At 35.5% G+C, this 15855-nt stretch overlaps 1 protein-coding gene, 2 long non-coding RNA genes and 1 pseudogene across 4 annotated transcripts; all 4 read right to left on the reverse strand.

The window, feature by feature from the left end:
- Positions 1-1544: 1544 nt before the first annotated feature.
- Positions 1545-11192, reverse strand: LOC122351240 (annotated as a pseudogene).
- Positions 4265-6301, reverse strand: LOC122351313. 2 transcript variants are annotated; one of them, XR_006251739.1, is made up of 4 exons: positions 6172-6301; positions 5662-5751; positions 5251-5586; positions 4265-4336 (listed from the first exon to the last, which is right to left on the reverse strand). It is a non-coding gene; the product is annotated as an uncharacterized LOC122351313 (long non-coding RNA). The 2 variants fall into 2 exon arrangements; XR_006251737.1 differs by lacking the exon at positions 4265-4336 and having other exon boundaries at positions 4743-5586.
- An 802-nt stretch (positions 11193-11994) lies between the features above and the next one.
- LOC122353106 lies at positions 11995-12523 on the reverse strand. The gene is made up of 2 exons (XR_006251961.1): positions 12319-12523; positions 11995-12210 (listed from the first exon to the last, which is right to left on the reverse strand). It is a non-coding gene; the product is annotated as an uncharacterized LOC122353106 (long non-coding RNA).
- An 8-nt stretch (positions 12524-12531) lies between these two features.
- On the reverse strand, positions 12532-13563 carry LOC122342957 (GPI-linked NAD(P)(+)--arginine ADP-ribosyltransferase 1-like; the record flags this gene model as incomplete). The annotated part of the gene is made up of 3 exons (XM_043237192.1): positions 13448-13563; positions 13170-13232; positions 12532-13053 (listed from the first exon to the last, which is right to left on the reverse strand). Coding segments are annotated over exons 2-3 (570 nt in total), but the record flags the coding sequence as incomplete, so codon positions are not given.
- Between the last annotated feature and the right edge of the window lie 2292 nt (positions 13564-15855).

The following is a 15855-nucleotide window of genomic DNA, read 5'->3' on the forward strand; positions in this document are numbered from 1 at the left end:
AAAAATAGTCCGAAATCAAACTGTTATGCATTTGCTTCAACCAAGGCATCTTAATTTATTGTAAGATTTATTACAATTATTTTATCACAAGAGAATAAAACACAATAAACAATAATAAACTGTATTAAATGTTACATTTTGAAAATTACCACTAAAACCTTATCATTCCTCTGAAACAACAGTCACATTATCCAAATATCGAAAAAAGTCACACATAAAATGACTTTGGACAGCACTTTCATTTATACAAACCACTGAAATGCACCGGAGCCACCGTTTACTGATACCACCTCTCATCATTTGCCAAGGACTACGTGTTTTGTACCTACATCTTTACAATTTCAGATCTTCCAAAAGCGTTATATCTACTGCTAAAAGCAGAATGAACAAAAGAACACTATTTTGCCAATGACACTAAGTACAGACCTCCCTGCCTGAAAGAGAGCGAGACAGAGGCTCTTCTCTTTTTGGTAAGAAACATTCATACCGAAGGCCAAATTTCCTTATAACTGTTATATTTTATATTCTTGACATTAAAAATTATACAAAACAGAAAGATATACTAAAAGTCCTACATCATTACTAGCATTAATTCACTATTGACTTATTATCCAAGATATATTAGGCTATTATAAATAGTGTCACCTTGTTCATACTGTACATTCTAATCTACAGTAATACAGTTCTGCTAACTATAAGGAAAGACGCTGGCTGTGATTTAATGAATCACGTACTGAACAGAAAATAGCACAAAACAATATTTGGGGATGTCACGCACCTTCATCCTATGTTTAACATCATTAAACTACATTTCAGTGTATTTGTGTTTCTGGTTCCTGTTTGTCTTATAGTGTGACCTCTGTCACTTTTATGCAGTCCACAAGAAAAACTATCCCCTGTAACAAAAAAAAAAGAAATAAACAGACCTGTTGCTGGTTATTCAATGTTGCTGAACCACTTTTTCATTATATACAGTTATTTAGAATAACAATAAATGAGCAAAAATAGGATAAAATAAAGGCATTATTCCAGTTTTTGGCTGAAAAATCTAGTGTGCTTACTAAACAATGTGCGCATCTGACGTAAGGAAAAGCAGGCACTGACTTGAGCAACGTCGTTTTAACTTGACCTTGAGAGGTAATCCTAGTCTACCATAAATGATTTATCTACTGGATTAAATATTAAAAGGTTCGGGTTAAAGGTGAATCTCTACCCAAGTACACTCTTGGTGTTCAGTTATAGGGTTCAGTTGTGAAACACAATGTGATACAGCGAGCATGAAACGGCTAGGCTGTGCCAAAAACTAGTCCACTGAAGCACATTATAATACAAAGCACTGGTGTTGTGTTTGACAAGTAATTGCTCCTTGCTCCACCAACACTGCACTTGCATTTGCATCACACGAGAATCCCACATTTCTACCAAGGTGCGAATACATTCAGCAGTCAGTTCACCAAAGACGACCTGGAGGCGGTCCTGAGCTGTGAAGAGCAGTCCAGAAAAGCTGGCATCATTATAATGAGTGTTACCTATCTAGAAACGTCAAGTGCTTGAGATGGATTCACTGGCTGAAATCTAGACAGCATTGTCGAAAATCTTAAGGGACTGCATAATATCCTCATCCTGCAAAACACAAGCATCAACAGTGGCGTTATTACGCTTTAGGAAATAAAGGTTTAAATAAAGATGAAATGAGCCGTACCTTTTGGCAGCAGTCAATGAATTCATCAATGGTTACTACGCCATCCTGGTTCATGTCCATTTTCTAAGGGGAGGGAGAAAAAAACGAAATTAGTGTGAAACTAATGTGATTACAACGCATTTTTGCTTTCAAATGTATGGCGAGTGTAATCTATAACGCATGTTTTAACTGACCTTTGATAGAGATCTGAGAGAGGTTTGGATAAATATTCCGGCTGCATGACCAGCCTGACCTCATTAAAAATATGAATAATTTAATGGTTGCTATGTCTCACTAGTGTGTCCAGGTGAAAATACTGCTGTCAGATTATTTATTTTATACATATTTTTATTAGCAGCAAAGGATTCTTTTACACTAGGTGAAAATAACAGCATTATTTAAGTGCTACTTACTGTAAGAGGCAATGATCTGCACCTCAGTACTGAAGTACATTTCTCAAACAAAATGCAACTTATGTGTAAATGTTCATTAATTCAAATTATTAAATAGATGCCATGGTTGACAATAAAGCCCTCTATACACCTACCCCAACCCTTCACGATACTTTATTTTCAACTTTTTGATTATGTCCTTCATTATTATTGTAAATAATTATTATCAATGATTTTCTGATGTGATTCAAAATACAACTGCCATAGCATATTTGCACTTAATGTTTTATTTAATCTACTTTTTTCTAAACTTTAACCTTAATTTTAAATAGCAATTACAATATTTAGGAAACTCAGTGCACTGAAGGTACTGTCTTCAGTGTGTTTGCTGGCATTTGAAGCCATGTCTTTGATTGAAAGTAGGGCTAAATGACTCTTTACATGATAAAAAAAAATTGTAGAACTGACATTAAAGTAATAGTACATTTCTCCCGAAAATGAAACATTTTTTGGGGGGGTGAACTATTCCTTTAAGGGCCTTGTTAATAGTCATATTAATAGTCATAGTGCTTTTAGCGCCATCATGTGGACATTTTCCACTTGAAAACCTCTAAAATATAAAGCAAATTTGTAGGTCCTACAAATTTTCCAAAAATGTATGCATAGTCACTTTTTCTAAACATAACGGCATAAAGGCATTACCTGGAAGAACATTCTGACATGTTGCCTTATTGCCTCCTCTTTAAGTCGTGGATGGATAGATTTCCCCATCAAATCATAAATAGACTTCAATATATCTAACATTTCCTGAAACAAAAAGATCATATACGGTCTTTGCATTCATCACGGAACAGTGTTTTTTGACAGGGCTCAATCTTGAGAGATATATATTCAGATTCAAATGTTTTCAGACCTCTTTAGTAATCTGTCCATCTTTGTTGATGTCATTATAGATTGAAAGCCCAGTTCAGCTTCTCTTCTGTAGTGCCTCTTAACAAAACTGAAAGATCACAGACTAATTCCTGAAAAAAAAAGAAAAAATATATATAAAATATTCCTGCTATTTGTATTACAGGAAGTTACATGAAGGACTTAACATTTAAATCCAAAGAATTTTTTCATAAAATTTTATATTAGTTTTATGACACACACGTCAGAGAAAAAGCATAATTAATGATGATATTCAATCCAAACTATTTAAGTAAAACAAAAACACTTACCTCAAAACTAAGAGAGCCATTCTTATCTTTATCAAACGCATTGAAAAGAAACTGAGCATATTTCGATGAATCTAAGAAAATAAAAACAATAAATGTACTTATATTTCTGCAAGTCATATGTCTCTGCGGCATGTGTACGTTTCTAAACCTTTTCAAGGAATTATTATGACGGCAGTCCGTTTTATTATGGATTTGAATTTAGCTTTTACTGAATTGTCCCATAAAAATTTCTTTTTGAACAGCATACGGTCATAACAGTTCCAAAGGGATGAAAAGTTACACTGGATTTATTATACGTCGTTATATTGTGTGAAAAATCTCCCATCGCACCACAAGGAGGAGACACTGGCTGCAGCGTGCAGTGAATTACAATCACAAAACATTTTCCTATTATGAACTCTACCAGAGGTGCCGTCATATTGTTTGGTTAAACATATTCAGCAATGCATGCAAATCAAACGAGAGTGAACCGACCTCCCAGTGGGAAGAACAGAGCGTAGATGTTTTTAAACGTGTCCTCATTCACAACTCCACTTGGACAATCCTAGCAGATAAGAAAGGAATATTTAAGAGACTGGAATATCTCCAAAGAGAGCGGTAGCCCTAAAAATGACAGCATCATTTATAATTTCTACACCCAGCGGGTGGGGTTTAACCGATCTCTCACATTCTTGAATCCTCTGTAGAGTAGCTGCAGCTCTTGTCTGGAGAAATGGTCTGCGACTGCAGTTGCTCCAGATTTTCGGGGTGATACCGCTCCGTTGTGCTCTCTTGTTCTTCGTCCTCATTATCTACAACATAGAGCACGCAGCTGCCATCAAACGGCTTCAGAATCAAAGAATCGTCTTTTTTATTGACTCTAATACACAATCTGCCCAGTGACGCTTAGAGCTTTAGCTTTAATTAAGAACCCTTGCCCGGCCGGTCCGGTGACGCTAATTACACAAACGCTTGCCTTCTTGATGAATAATGAAAAGGGAGTGACATGTATTGACGGCTTTGTCCAGGGGTCAAAACAGATTTGGTGTCTGAGATCTGTTTAACTGTTGATAAGAACACAGTAAAATAAGCAGTGTTAATATAACACTTAAAGAGTTAATTTTAACACTTCTTTGGAGCACATATGGTCCCACTCTATCGAGAGTAAAAATAACACTGACTGTAGTGTAGAATTTATAGTGTAAATAAATAAAGCACCATAAAGTGTTAAAAAACAACACTGAGAGTGTTTTTATTTACACTTGTTATTGTACAGAAGTTTAACACTATGGGGCACTTAACACCACTAGTGTTATTTTATTTTTTTTTTTTTAGATTACTGTTATTCATAGTGTTCTTATTTGGTGCAAAATATGTATTAAATACATTCAAATATTTAAAAAAAAAATCCTTTACACAGATGTAAACATGTAAACATGTTTATTTACAAAATGGGCAAAATAAGCTACTTTAAAACATGTATACAGTTCCGACTTGTCAAAATGATAAAATAAAAACATTTTGAAATAAGACCTGCATTGACAGCTAAGTAGTAACAAGACTGCAGTAAGGTACAACAAACCAAAAGAAATTATCAGACCCATAAGACATTTGCATATCAAAAGGTTTGTAATAAATTAGTTCAGTGACATTGAACACTTTCAAGGATTCACAGTGTCTTGGTTCAATTCTGTAGGCATAACGATGATCATCAAAGCAAACAGTTTTGAGTGGTGATGCAACCAGTACCACAAATTCATTTTTAACAACAATATCTTTGATTTTAAAAAACACTGGCAAATCAATGTCCAGCTCAATCTGTAAAACCCAACAAAGCAGAAAAAAAAGCAACTAAGGGCAAATTTATTATCTTTACAATGCATAATCAATATAACTTTAAATCACCACAGATATTCTCTATTGTCCTTAATTCACAGAAAAATAATCTAAATCACATTAATAACTCAAATGTTCTTACCAGGCCTTTAATATCCAAATAACGTGGAAATTCAGTTAGCACATCAGTGCATCTGCTTGGGTCATGAACCATCTTGCGACGATACTGAAATGTCTCCCTCATCTTGACCTTTACTGTCACCTCCTCTGAAGTATGCTTCATAAGAGAAACAGCTTCCCTATACTGTTCTTCGGTCAGGATAACTTCTGTGCTGAATGAAGCTTCTCTCTGCGCAGATGGGCCACCAAAAGACTGGGGGACACATCTACGGATCTCTGATGGTGCACTGTTCCTCTGAATGTTCTTTATTTTCCATGACAAGTACCCTTGTCCACTTTGAGGGTCATAATAATGTTCCTTAAAAATGTTTAAAGTAAAATAAGACATCAATCTACCACATACTTATTTAACTCATTTAATTAATTTACTTACATAACCAAGCTTTGCATATGGATCCCTAAGATATGGAAACAGGGCAATGATTCCTTGAGCATACAGTTCTCTTGTTTGGGTGGAGATGAGCTGTAATATTATAGAGAAACAATCAAATATGAATTGAAATTTAAATAATATTATTAACTTTTAAAATTAACTTTTCCCAGCAGTTAACACATTGCACTTTATAAAATTGCATCATCAAGATGAGAATTTGAATGTCACAGGCGTTTGCTACAGAAGAACAAATGTCACATTAAATTTTATCCTGATGCCTTTTTAAATGTGCTCGTTCACCAAAAATTCAGTTTTGTATTTTCCCACACATGTAAAAGAGCTTTCTAAACCTCTATAAACAGGGTTAAGTAATTAAAGAAAGAAATATTTTCAATGAATTAACCTTTTAATGACCTGACACAAATAATCTTTTAAAAATCATGTCCTTTTTTATGCTTTGGGCTAGAAATCATGACCACTGGAATAAAGAATACTTAAAATACAAGTTACCTGTGCTTTTCAGTCATATCTGCAGTAAGAATATTGACCATCTTTCTCCTGTTGCTGTCAGATAAGCATTTGGTTTTGTTGTACTCTCTGATGATTCCATCCCCACCAGGTTTAGTCTGCAGAATTTTTTGACCATCTGCAAAGTTACAAAGCACAATGAACAACCCATCTCAGGAAACATTGTGTGATGATTGTGTAGTCACATTGTGATTCTGCACCTGGATCAAATCTTAAAACATGAATTTGGTAAACTCGACTGAACTTTTGCACTTTAGTTTCATGCGTTAACACAAATGACACAGTGAGATATTATCAGAAAACAAGGCACTTTCTTTAAAATGTTTAAAATATAATTTAAAAAAATAAGTAACAATTCTAGATTCTTACTGAATAACATCCAAGGCACAGACACACACTCACAATTCCTGCTTCATCTTCAGCTCTCCTCTTTCTTGTAGGGCTGTCATCACTTAGAAGAATGGTGTCATCAGATTCATTGCTTGAAATCTCAATTGAGCTTTCTTCACTTGGTAGTGAAGGAACATGGGTCAATTCTGTTGAGAAAGAATTAAAAAAACACTAAAATTAGTCGAGTTAATTTGAGTTAAGTTTCCAGAAGTTTAGTTGTTCACTACAATTTAATATTGAAAAAGTTGTGGAGCATGATTGAGCGCCTTGGCTGAAAATAAATCTCAAAATGTATCAATGTCATTACTTTACATTCAGTCATTTAGCGACTTTCAAATGAGAGATTTATGTTTTAAATATTTTTGAACAAACAAGTTAAAAAATATTGTGGAAAGTCACCAATAGATGGCGGTAAATGACTATTAATAAGCGAGTCATTTATTCATTCAAATGCCTGATTCGATACAAAACGAGGCAAGTCAATCATTGACTCAATTGATTCATTGAAAACGTAGATTCATTCAGTAACGAAACCTCGGAGACACAAAACAGTTCTGCTGTAGCGTTCTGGTTGTTTTTTGCTGATGTTCTCTGACGAAATTTCAGTCAATAACTTTTGTGTCAATTTTCGCATGTTGAAAAACAAATAAGCTCACGTTGTGTCAACCACATGTCACTCGCCTATGCTCAGCTACGTACATTTTGACGATATACATTACCATTTGAAGAATCTGGCAATAGTATCTGAAAAACACCCAAATTCGGTTGCTTCAGAACGTCCTCAAAAGACGTCCTCGTCTATTTCAGTGCCAGACTCGTTCGTAAAGGCGGGCCTCGGGCCTACTAGAGACACTGATGCCGAACTTCACTAAGGCTGTAAACGAACCGAAATAAGATTCAATTTAGCAGCTATGCAAACACCACCGACATTTTCAGCTTAAAATTTATTATAAAATTACAAATGCAATTACCTTCATCCAGAAAATCGGAAAGTTTCAAATCGCTGTGAGAAACTTTCACATACTTCTGTTCACTTCTGAACTTAACTTTGTGAGCATCTTCATTCCTAAAAAAAGTAGTTAAGTTAGTGAGTAGTTAAAAACATATTTTTAATTTAAGCATAGAAAAGAAAGACCTCACCTTGCAGCTGGCATGTGGATAAAATGGCGTTTTCGTCTTCACGACGGGTAAAGGGGAGGGCAAGATAACTTGGCGGGGGGTTTTGCACTTCAGGTGTAAAAATATAATTACACCACGTAGCACCCCTGCAACTACACTACAAAAGAACATTATTAACACTGTTGGTTATTAATTTAACTCTTTTAGAATTAATAACATTTAACACTGCATTTTTACACTGCTTATTTTACTGTGAAGGGTCAGTATTTTAGTATTAATATATACGCTGTAGCTTTTACATCTACGTCATGGCATTTTGATTCAATTTTGGTATGACTCCTCTGGCTTGTTTTTGTTTTAATTTTAAGCTATTCATAAAATACTATTCAGCCGCTATCATGTATGTGTGTGGGGGTCAGTGTTCACATCACAAACGGCTTAAAGGGTCTGTTTCTGTGAATTTTATTAAATATTCACTATACCGTGCCTTAGCAGGTCAGGTGACTAAAGACACTGAGCAGTGTCTCCTTTAGGACATGCATAATACCTCTGTCCCAGATTCACAAAGAACGTCCTGGTGCATAGGTTGATGCTTGCAGGGAAAGCTGGCTTTCACAAGATACAGTTTCTGCGCTTAAAAAAGTTCGACTTCTAGCCTATTTTTGAACGATATATTTAGGAAACGCAATATGTCTGAGGAAATGCGGGAGACAACCAAAGACAACATAAATATTAAAGCTATATATAAACCGTTTACTCTTTGTAGGTCGAGGTGTTCTTATTAACCAATAGTTTTTGTGTGAGATTAATCCACGCTAAAACTGGGGGTACCAGGATGACCCACTTAAAGACTGGTCAAGATGTTACAAGCTGCTCCTAGAACATAATCTATCAAGTCAGAGCTCATTTCACTGCACGGGTGCTGCTATCGGTTTAAACAGAAACCTCAACTCAATAAATAAAACACTAGTCTAATATTTCATTTGGTGGTATGTGTTGTAGACACTAAAAAGTTAACTTAAAGATACATTTTTACTGTCGTGTGCCTTGTTTCATTTAATTATTATTGCCAAAATTGGTTTGCTGGCATCCATTCATGTTTTTTAAAGCTGACATGTACCTATTTATCCCTAAATGCTATGAGCTAGTACCGTAAAGATACTTAAAGATCTCTTTATTAGTAGAACACCAGTTCTTTACTGAGAATTCCTCATTTTAATAGAATGTTTGAAAGGTCTATATCGGATTCTTTTTTTTTTGATAGATATGTGTAGCACTTACAAAAGAAAATCTGATCATTTTAAAAGCTGTTCTAATGAAGGATGTGGCAATTACACATTATCTGAAATCACTGGCCTTAAATTTAATTTACATGGATTTCACTCTATTTTAGGACTAAGAATACAGTTGTGAAACGTACACACACACACACACACACACACACACACACACACACACACAGTCAAAACAACATAATCAACCAAAAAAAAAAAAACTTTAGCTGAGATGAAAGAGTAAATCGAAAAGAAATGGTGGCTGATAGAAGAAAACTATAAAAAGGATCTATTTTGGTCATCTTTATATAAAACATGACCCATTTAAGCTACGTCTTCATCAAAGCTTAGCTTAATGTAATGTCTTTCATTTTTCCATTTATTGCCATAGTGTGCCATGAGAAATGTGGTGAATTATTTCAATTATTTATCACTTCCACAAATTCCTTTTCTTTGGCCTGTTTTTGGAGTAGAAAGGGTGAAAAGATTGACTGGCTTGTAGTTATTTTTATCTTACGATGCTTTAAAGGCAAAGCAGGTGCTGGGCAGTGAATCCCCACCAGTAAAATATAAATCAAATCCTTTAACTGAATGGCATAATAAATGTAATCTGCATGCCTGACGAATTCCAAACAGAAAGGTATGTACAAGTTTCAGATAAGACAGCAGCACAAAACCTTCTCGGATGCAGAAAGAATGAAGCCAAAAATCCAGTCGAAATGTGGCAGACAAAATTACCTGAAAAGATACCAGTGTCTGCAATACTTAATTTATAGCATTATTAAGGGATCATCAGTGTCTTATGGTCGGCTATGGAATGATGGAGTGTGTAATTATATTTAGTCCCACAAGGATATGAAGCACAGCCAAGGAAAGATGAAATTAATTAGAACTCTCATCCACAAAGTTAAGACCATTAATGATTAGCACTGTCATTTCAATATTAACCCATATAGTGCGTGGTATAGCAGATTATTTTTTTATCGCACCTAAATAACAGTGATGACCGAATACAAACAGAATAAACGACACAGTCTAATTCACTACTTATACAGTGTGTCGATGAATAATGACGTTTATGGGAAAACAGTGTGCATTAAAAACATAAGCTGATGCAACTTTGGTAGATGTGCATTGTGTTGTACACATGCCTGCGTTGTCATCCAAATTAAAGATGTTAAATATTAAGAATTCCAGTAAAAATGTGTAATTACCGTCAAAGAAAAATGGGGTGCATGAATTTATAAACACAAGGCTGTCTGGAGTTACAACACCTGTTGATTAGCTTAAACTAGTCATTTTATTATGACTTTTGTAAAGTCTCTCACTTGAGCAAATTACATGTTCTTGTTACAATAATCTACATTTCATTCTTTCGGTTCTCTGCATTAGTGCACGTAGCACCGCCACGGTCATGCATTTGACTCCTATAGCTAATTTATAACACATCTTATAGGTCTACCTTCAGAGTAATGAGTAATGAATGAAAGCATCTACTAAATGCATAAATCTAAATGAAGTTATAGTTTTGTCGCAGCGTGTCCAAACCGCCCTTGGTCTGTTTGACTGCTGTGTGGCAAAAATAAAGCAGTTAGTCTAAAACTAACCTGCATTAGGTCTATGGTCTTTTACTAAATGTTTCTTTTTCTTTATACGTTTACATTTTGTAAGCGTTAGCAACATTTTTGGTTGCTACTAAAACAGTCAGCCTAGGCTTCTGAGTGCATCAGAAATCGAGCAAGGAGGGAGTGTATTGATAAAGACACAAAGAAACCAGCTCTGTTTCTCAGTCAAAGGCACATTTTTTGTTTTACAGCTTTCGCTTAGTCGCTTAATTACATGTCATTAGTACATGACTAGACTACAGTGCGTAAAAACAGCCTATAGCATTAACTTTAATGACTTTTCTATTTAAATGTGTATTAACGAAAAGTCTGTTATAGCCTATGATCTGTTACAATAAAGTTCAATGGGACTGACCTAACGAGGCGGGAGAGGAACATTCAGAAAGAGAGCCGGTGAACTTTACCTGAGTTCAGAGTTCCTGTTATTAATCGCGCGATATGCTGAGTAAACTTGATCAGCTGACGCTTGCATCGCCGCCGTCGGCTGCTCATCTTCAGTTACACTAAAGAGATGTATTCAAAGGCAAGTTCTCTGCTTTATTCCGATGTTCTGTCTTGAATTCCGCCGCTTTCAGTTTCCTGTCAGGAACACGGATGAACAGTGACTCGAAGGTGTAAACGCGCTTCAGAGTTACAAACACCTGGGAGAAAACCATTCTCTCTCTCTCTCTCTCTCTCTCTCTCTCTCTCTCTCTCTCTCAGTCACACACACACACACACACACACACACACACACCTCTATACATCACGTTCTCTGACTTCCTATAATGTTTACATTTCCTTAGAATGATTCCTTTGAATTTTTAATGACTTTTCTTTTGATGTCTTTCCACGTTAGATCATTTAGTGAGGCTATGTGGTATTCCATGTATTTTATAAAAATAAGAGAATTGGTTGATGGTGGTTGATGGCAATAAAAGTAAAAACAAAAACTGGTTTACAGTATGTCTAATCTTATAGGGTTTTTCTTCCTATATCCCTGATAATTACTAGGATTTATTATATATATATATATATATATATATATATATATATATATATATATATATATATATAGTATATTACACATTACATTACAGCTCTTTTTAAATAATAATAATAATAATAATAATAATAATAATAATAATAATAATAATAATAAAAAGTACAAATACCTTACCATTATGGCAACCTGTTTTCTGCAGGTCTGGTCATTGTAAAACTGAAGGCATTGACAGCACATACCAAGTGGAGTGACGAAACTGAAATTTCCACAATTTTTAGCAATATTTGTGTCCCATTAATATAAATACGAATCAGCAACACGAGAAAATAAAAATGCAATGGCGCCCTCTGGTGGTGTGGGCTGCTTTTACAACGCACAGTTTATGGATTATAATAAACGAGAACAGAGAAAATGCATTAAAAGTAATTTATTGTATTATGTAAATAGGTAAAGAACACTGATATACCGTCACATTCAAGTAACTTTAACTTTGCAGTTTTGTGAAAAGGGAAACAAAGTATATTAGAGAGTCAGTGTGTAGTAGTACAGCGGGAGCAAAGAAGCCATAAGATTCAGGGAACTGGAACTCAGGAAACTTGAAGACGACGCTTTAGATTCTTTGGGCAACCTTAAAGAGACATAAAGAGAAATTTCAATACGAATTTAAATACGATCCGTTATCACAAATGAGTATTTTCGGTTGAATCGAACACATGTGTACTGTTTTCTCACTCACCTGTCGAGGCTGCTGCAGTTAGAAGAACTTTGAAAGTCAGAATGTGTTAAGGTGATCTCTTTAAAGGTATCAGTACCACTTCTAGTAGTGATTGCCTTCACTGTGAAAACTTCATTGGGTGATATGAAAAATTCTCTCTCTGACAGAATTTCTTCTGAAATACATTTATAATCTTCATAGCAGATCAGAGAACAGGATATTATGTTGAAAAACGGTCCCAGTGCTATCGCTGTCACTGGCATCTTCAGCTGCAGCACTATGTTCCACTGTTGCTGCAACAAAACTCTCAAAACGCACTTTCTCACCGATTTTGGTGTTATATTCCTTCTCCGTACCGAAGTACACTGTACAGCATTTGTTTTGGCCTAAGAGTTGCACGGCATCTGTCAGCAGGAAAAAAAGAGATTTGAAAGGAAACTCATCTCTGTACGTTGAACTTCCCTTGTTAGTCTTAGCCAACTTTCTGAATTCTTTAAGAAATGTAGGACTAGCGTCTGCATAGCTCTTCAGGGCAGCCGCATGCTGAGGCGTACCCCCTGGAATGGTCTCGCTGCATGCTGCACTGTCCTGCCAAATAGCTTTGAAATCTGGATTGTTGTTCAGCTCCGTCTGCAGCAGACCTCCACTTTCTGTGACCATTTGCAGCATTTTGCTCCGACAATTCTGGAAGGAGTAATCGGCAGCTTCAGGAAACATGCCCATCTGTATCACTTCTTCAGTCGTCTGCAATACCGTCTGAAAGCACAATTAAAAATCACAGAAGTCGTTTTGGAGAGGAAAAAAGACCTCTGAGCTTCACAAAACACGATGAATTGTTAAAAGAGTTTATGATGACACATGTGAGAGCTTACTGTGTATAAGAGCACCACGGGAATCACAGGAAACCTCAAACGTCCCATTCTATTAGTTCAAGCCTGGACAAAGACAACAACACAGACAACAGGCTAAAAATAAAGTCATATTTAGATATAATCACTTTCAGCACAAACTGAACTAAAAACCCAAAGCACTGCAAATAACAAAACCTCAGAAATCCCTGTTGTTCATGATGTATTTAATTTAGTTGGAAACGTTTGTCAGTTAAAACTGAAAAAAAAAAAAAAAAGAAGCAGAAAAAGGTAGCACTCACCGTCCCCTAAGATCTGATATTTATGAAATCAGTTAAGCACGAAGAAAGCGAACGCTCAGAACCTGACTCTAAAATACACTCCAGGAAAGCTTATCAAGGCTGTACTCTGCCATTTCCTTCCTGCCCTTCAGCTGCTACTGTGATCAGCAAAAACAAAGCCAGAGAGCATAAAAACGTGAGAGGAATTCTTAGTAGAAAATGTTCCAAAAGTACAAAAATTAAACATGAAAAATTAAAGATACACATTTGTTTGTGGTGGACTGGTAAATGTTAGCAATGTGCAGAGATGTATTAAAAAAGTGGTTTCTCACTCAAAAACAGCTTTAAACATTATACAGAACAAAAACCAGTGTAAATTGCCATCCTAAAAACAAAACGTGACATAATCTATTAGGTAGTGGTTCACAAATGGTCTTGTGGTGTTATTTGACCCTCATTTTTCAATGTTATCAACTTACCCTAAATCCAATTTCAATTTTAACTCTGTGAAAAATATGGTCTCTGATTGGCCTTAGTTGTACCAGAACCAAAACCTACCTTCTGACACTTATCTAAAATGAATAATAGACATTTACACTTAAAATGTACATAACATGTTTTTAAACACTATATAGTATTTATTTTGATATAGAAAAGCGATGGGCTAGTTTCAATCAGACGCAGTTCTCTTTTTCACGTTGAGCGCCTGCATTTGCATCAATTTGTGCGATCATGGGTCATTGTGCTGGTCTAAAAAAGAGGTGCGTTCAGGCATTTTGGAGGCATGTTACTATTTTGAGGAACTGAAAATAGATTGCTCCAAAGACCAACTCAAACCTGGTCTGAAGTCTGAAGTCAAAGGCGCACTATTATATTTGTTATTTAAAAAGCGTGTTAGGCTAGTAGAAAATTCCAGTTTATTACACCCCAGCAGGCACACGATGTCATATGATGCTGATATTTGGTTATATTTTGGTTGCGATAAATTAGATAGAAATTCAACATCTGATGTCAATGTTAATTTGATGTCCAATTCAGACGTCAGCTGGCGTTTTTAGGTGGTGTAACCAAAATCAATGTTAAATACTGACGTCAACCCATTTCAACTATGCGCCTATGCTTGCAGACTGTTTTCCCGTGGATAAAGGGCCCTATTTAAACAAACTAAACTAGTCTAAAGCACACACTGCAGGTACAAACCCCAAACCCATTTTTGCTATTTGAGCAATGGGAAACGCGTGCGCCGAGCACATAATCAAAATGGGTTGTCTCTATTTTCTAAATTAGTAACGTGTGTTTTTGGGGCGTAACCTGCAATAAACCAAGCAGACTCTCATCTTCCATTCCCTTTAAGAGCTAGTTGCGCTCACGCTGTGGGGGATTCGCTATTTAAACGGTTAAAAGTTTAGTTAGTATTACTACTATACATTTTTTACCCAAAATGACAACGTGCATTATGGTGCAGGGTTAACCCTTAACCTAAGACACATGTACTGAACCCATGTCTGTTTCACAGGTGAAAAAAACTTATCTTAGATATCACCTTCGAAACATTTCCGTTAGCTAAATGTGAATAAACACAGGCCAAAGAACACTTGCACAAGGTTGTGTGTCCATCAGAGAAAACGGCTTGCGAGTCTTTTAAAATCACATTGAAAGTGCAGTTTGATATAATAACAAAGGTGGACTTCCAGGCATATTTTCAGTACAACAAAAAAAAAGCGATGTGCAAAAATGAAACACAGGGTTCCACCCCTGCTGTTTGAAAAGTGTTTTTTTACATACTTAGCATATAAATCACACAGAACGGAGTGTATTGAAAATCTGAAGTTTATATCTTGGTTAATAGCGCAGGCAAGCACCCTACAGGGGTAAAAGCAGAGGTGTTGCTAAATTACTTTTTCTATTGCTTCTTCTTAAAAGCCTGCTGTGTTCAACACACCTCCGTTGCTTAAACCACTATTCCTACAGTGCAACAACACGGAAGGAATTAAACATTGAATATCTTTATCATACTTATGGGTCATTCCTGGTAACCAATGCTTTTTTGATTCACAGGTTTGATAAAACAGGTTACAAGTGTTTTTAGCATTCTACCAAAACAGTGATGTTTAACTATATGGAGCACATATTGGCCAAGTTCAGTGACTTAAAACATAATAATTATGGGTAGATTATTCGGCAATCGCTGTGAATGTATTCCACCCTGTTAGGTGCATATTTTAATAACGTAAATGTTAAACAATAATAAGACAGTATATGTCCCTTATGCCATAATGGTATTTTTTATTCTTGCAACAAAAATTATTAATAAATAAAAATTTATTAAAACATGTACTCTTGTGTGCACATCTTTGCCAACAGGATGGTAAATAATATAACAAAGTTGCTCTAAAAACATATATATGCTGTTAATGCTCCTCACATCA

The sequence above is a fragment of the Puntigrus tetrazona genome, chromosome 1 (genome assembly GCF_018831695.1).
Source record: "Puntigrus tetrazona isolate hp1 chromosome 1, ASM1883169v1, whole genome shotgun sequence".
NCBI lineage: Eukaryota > Metazoa > Chordata > Actinopteri > Cypriniformes > Cyprinidae > Puntigrus > Puntigrus tetrazona.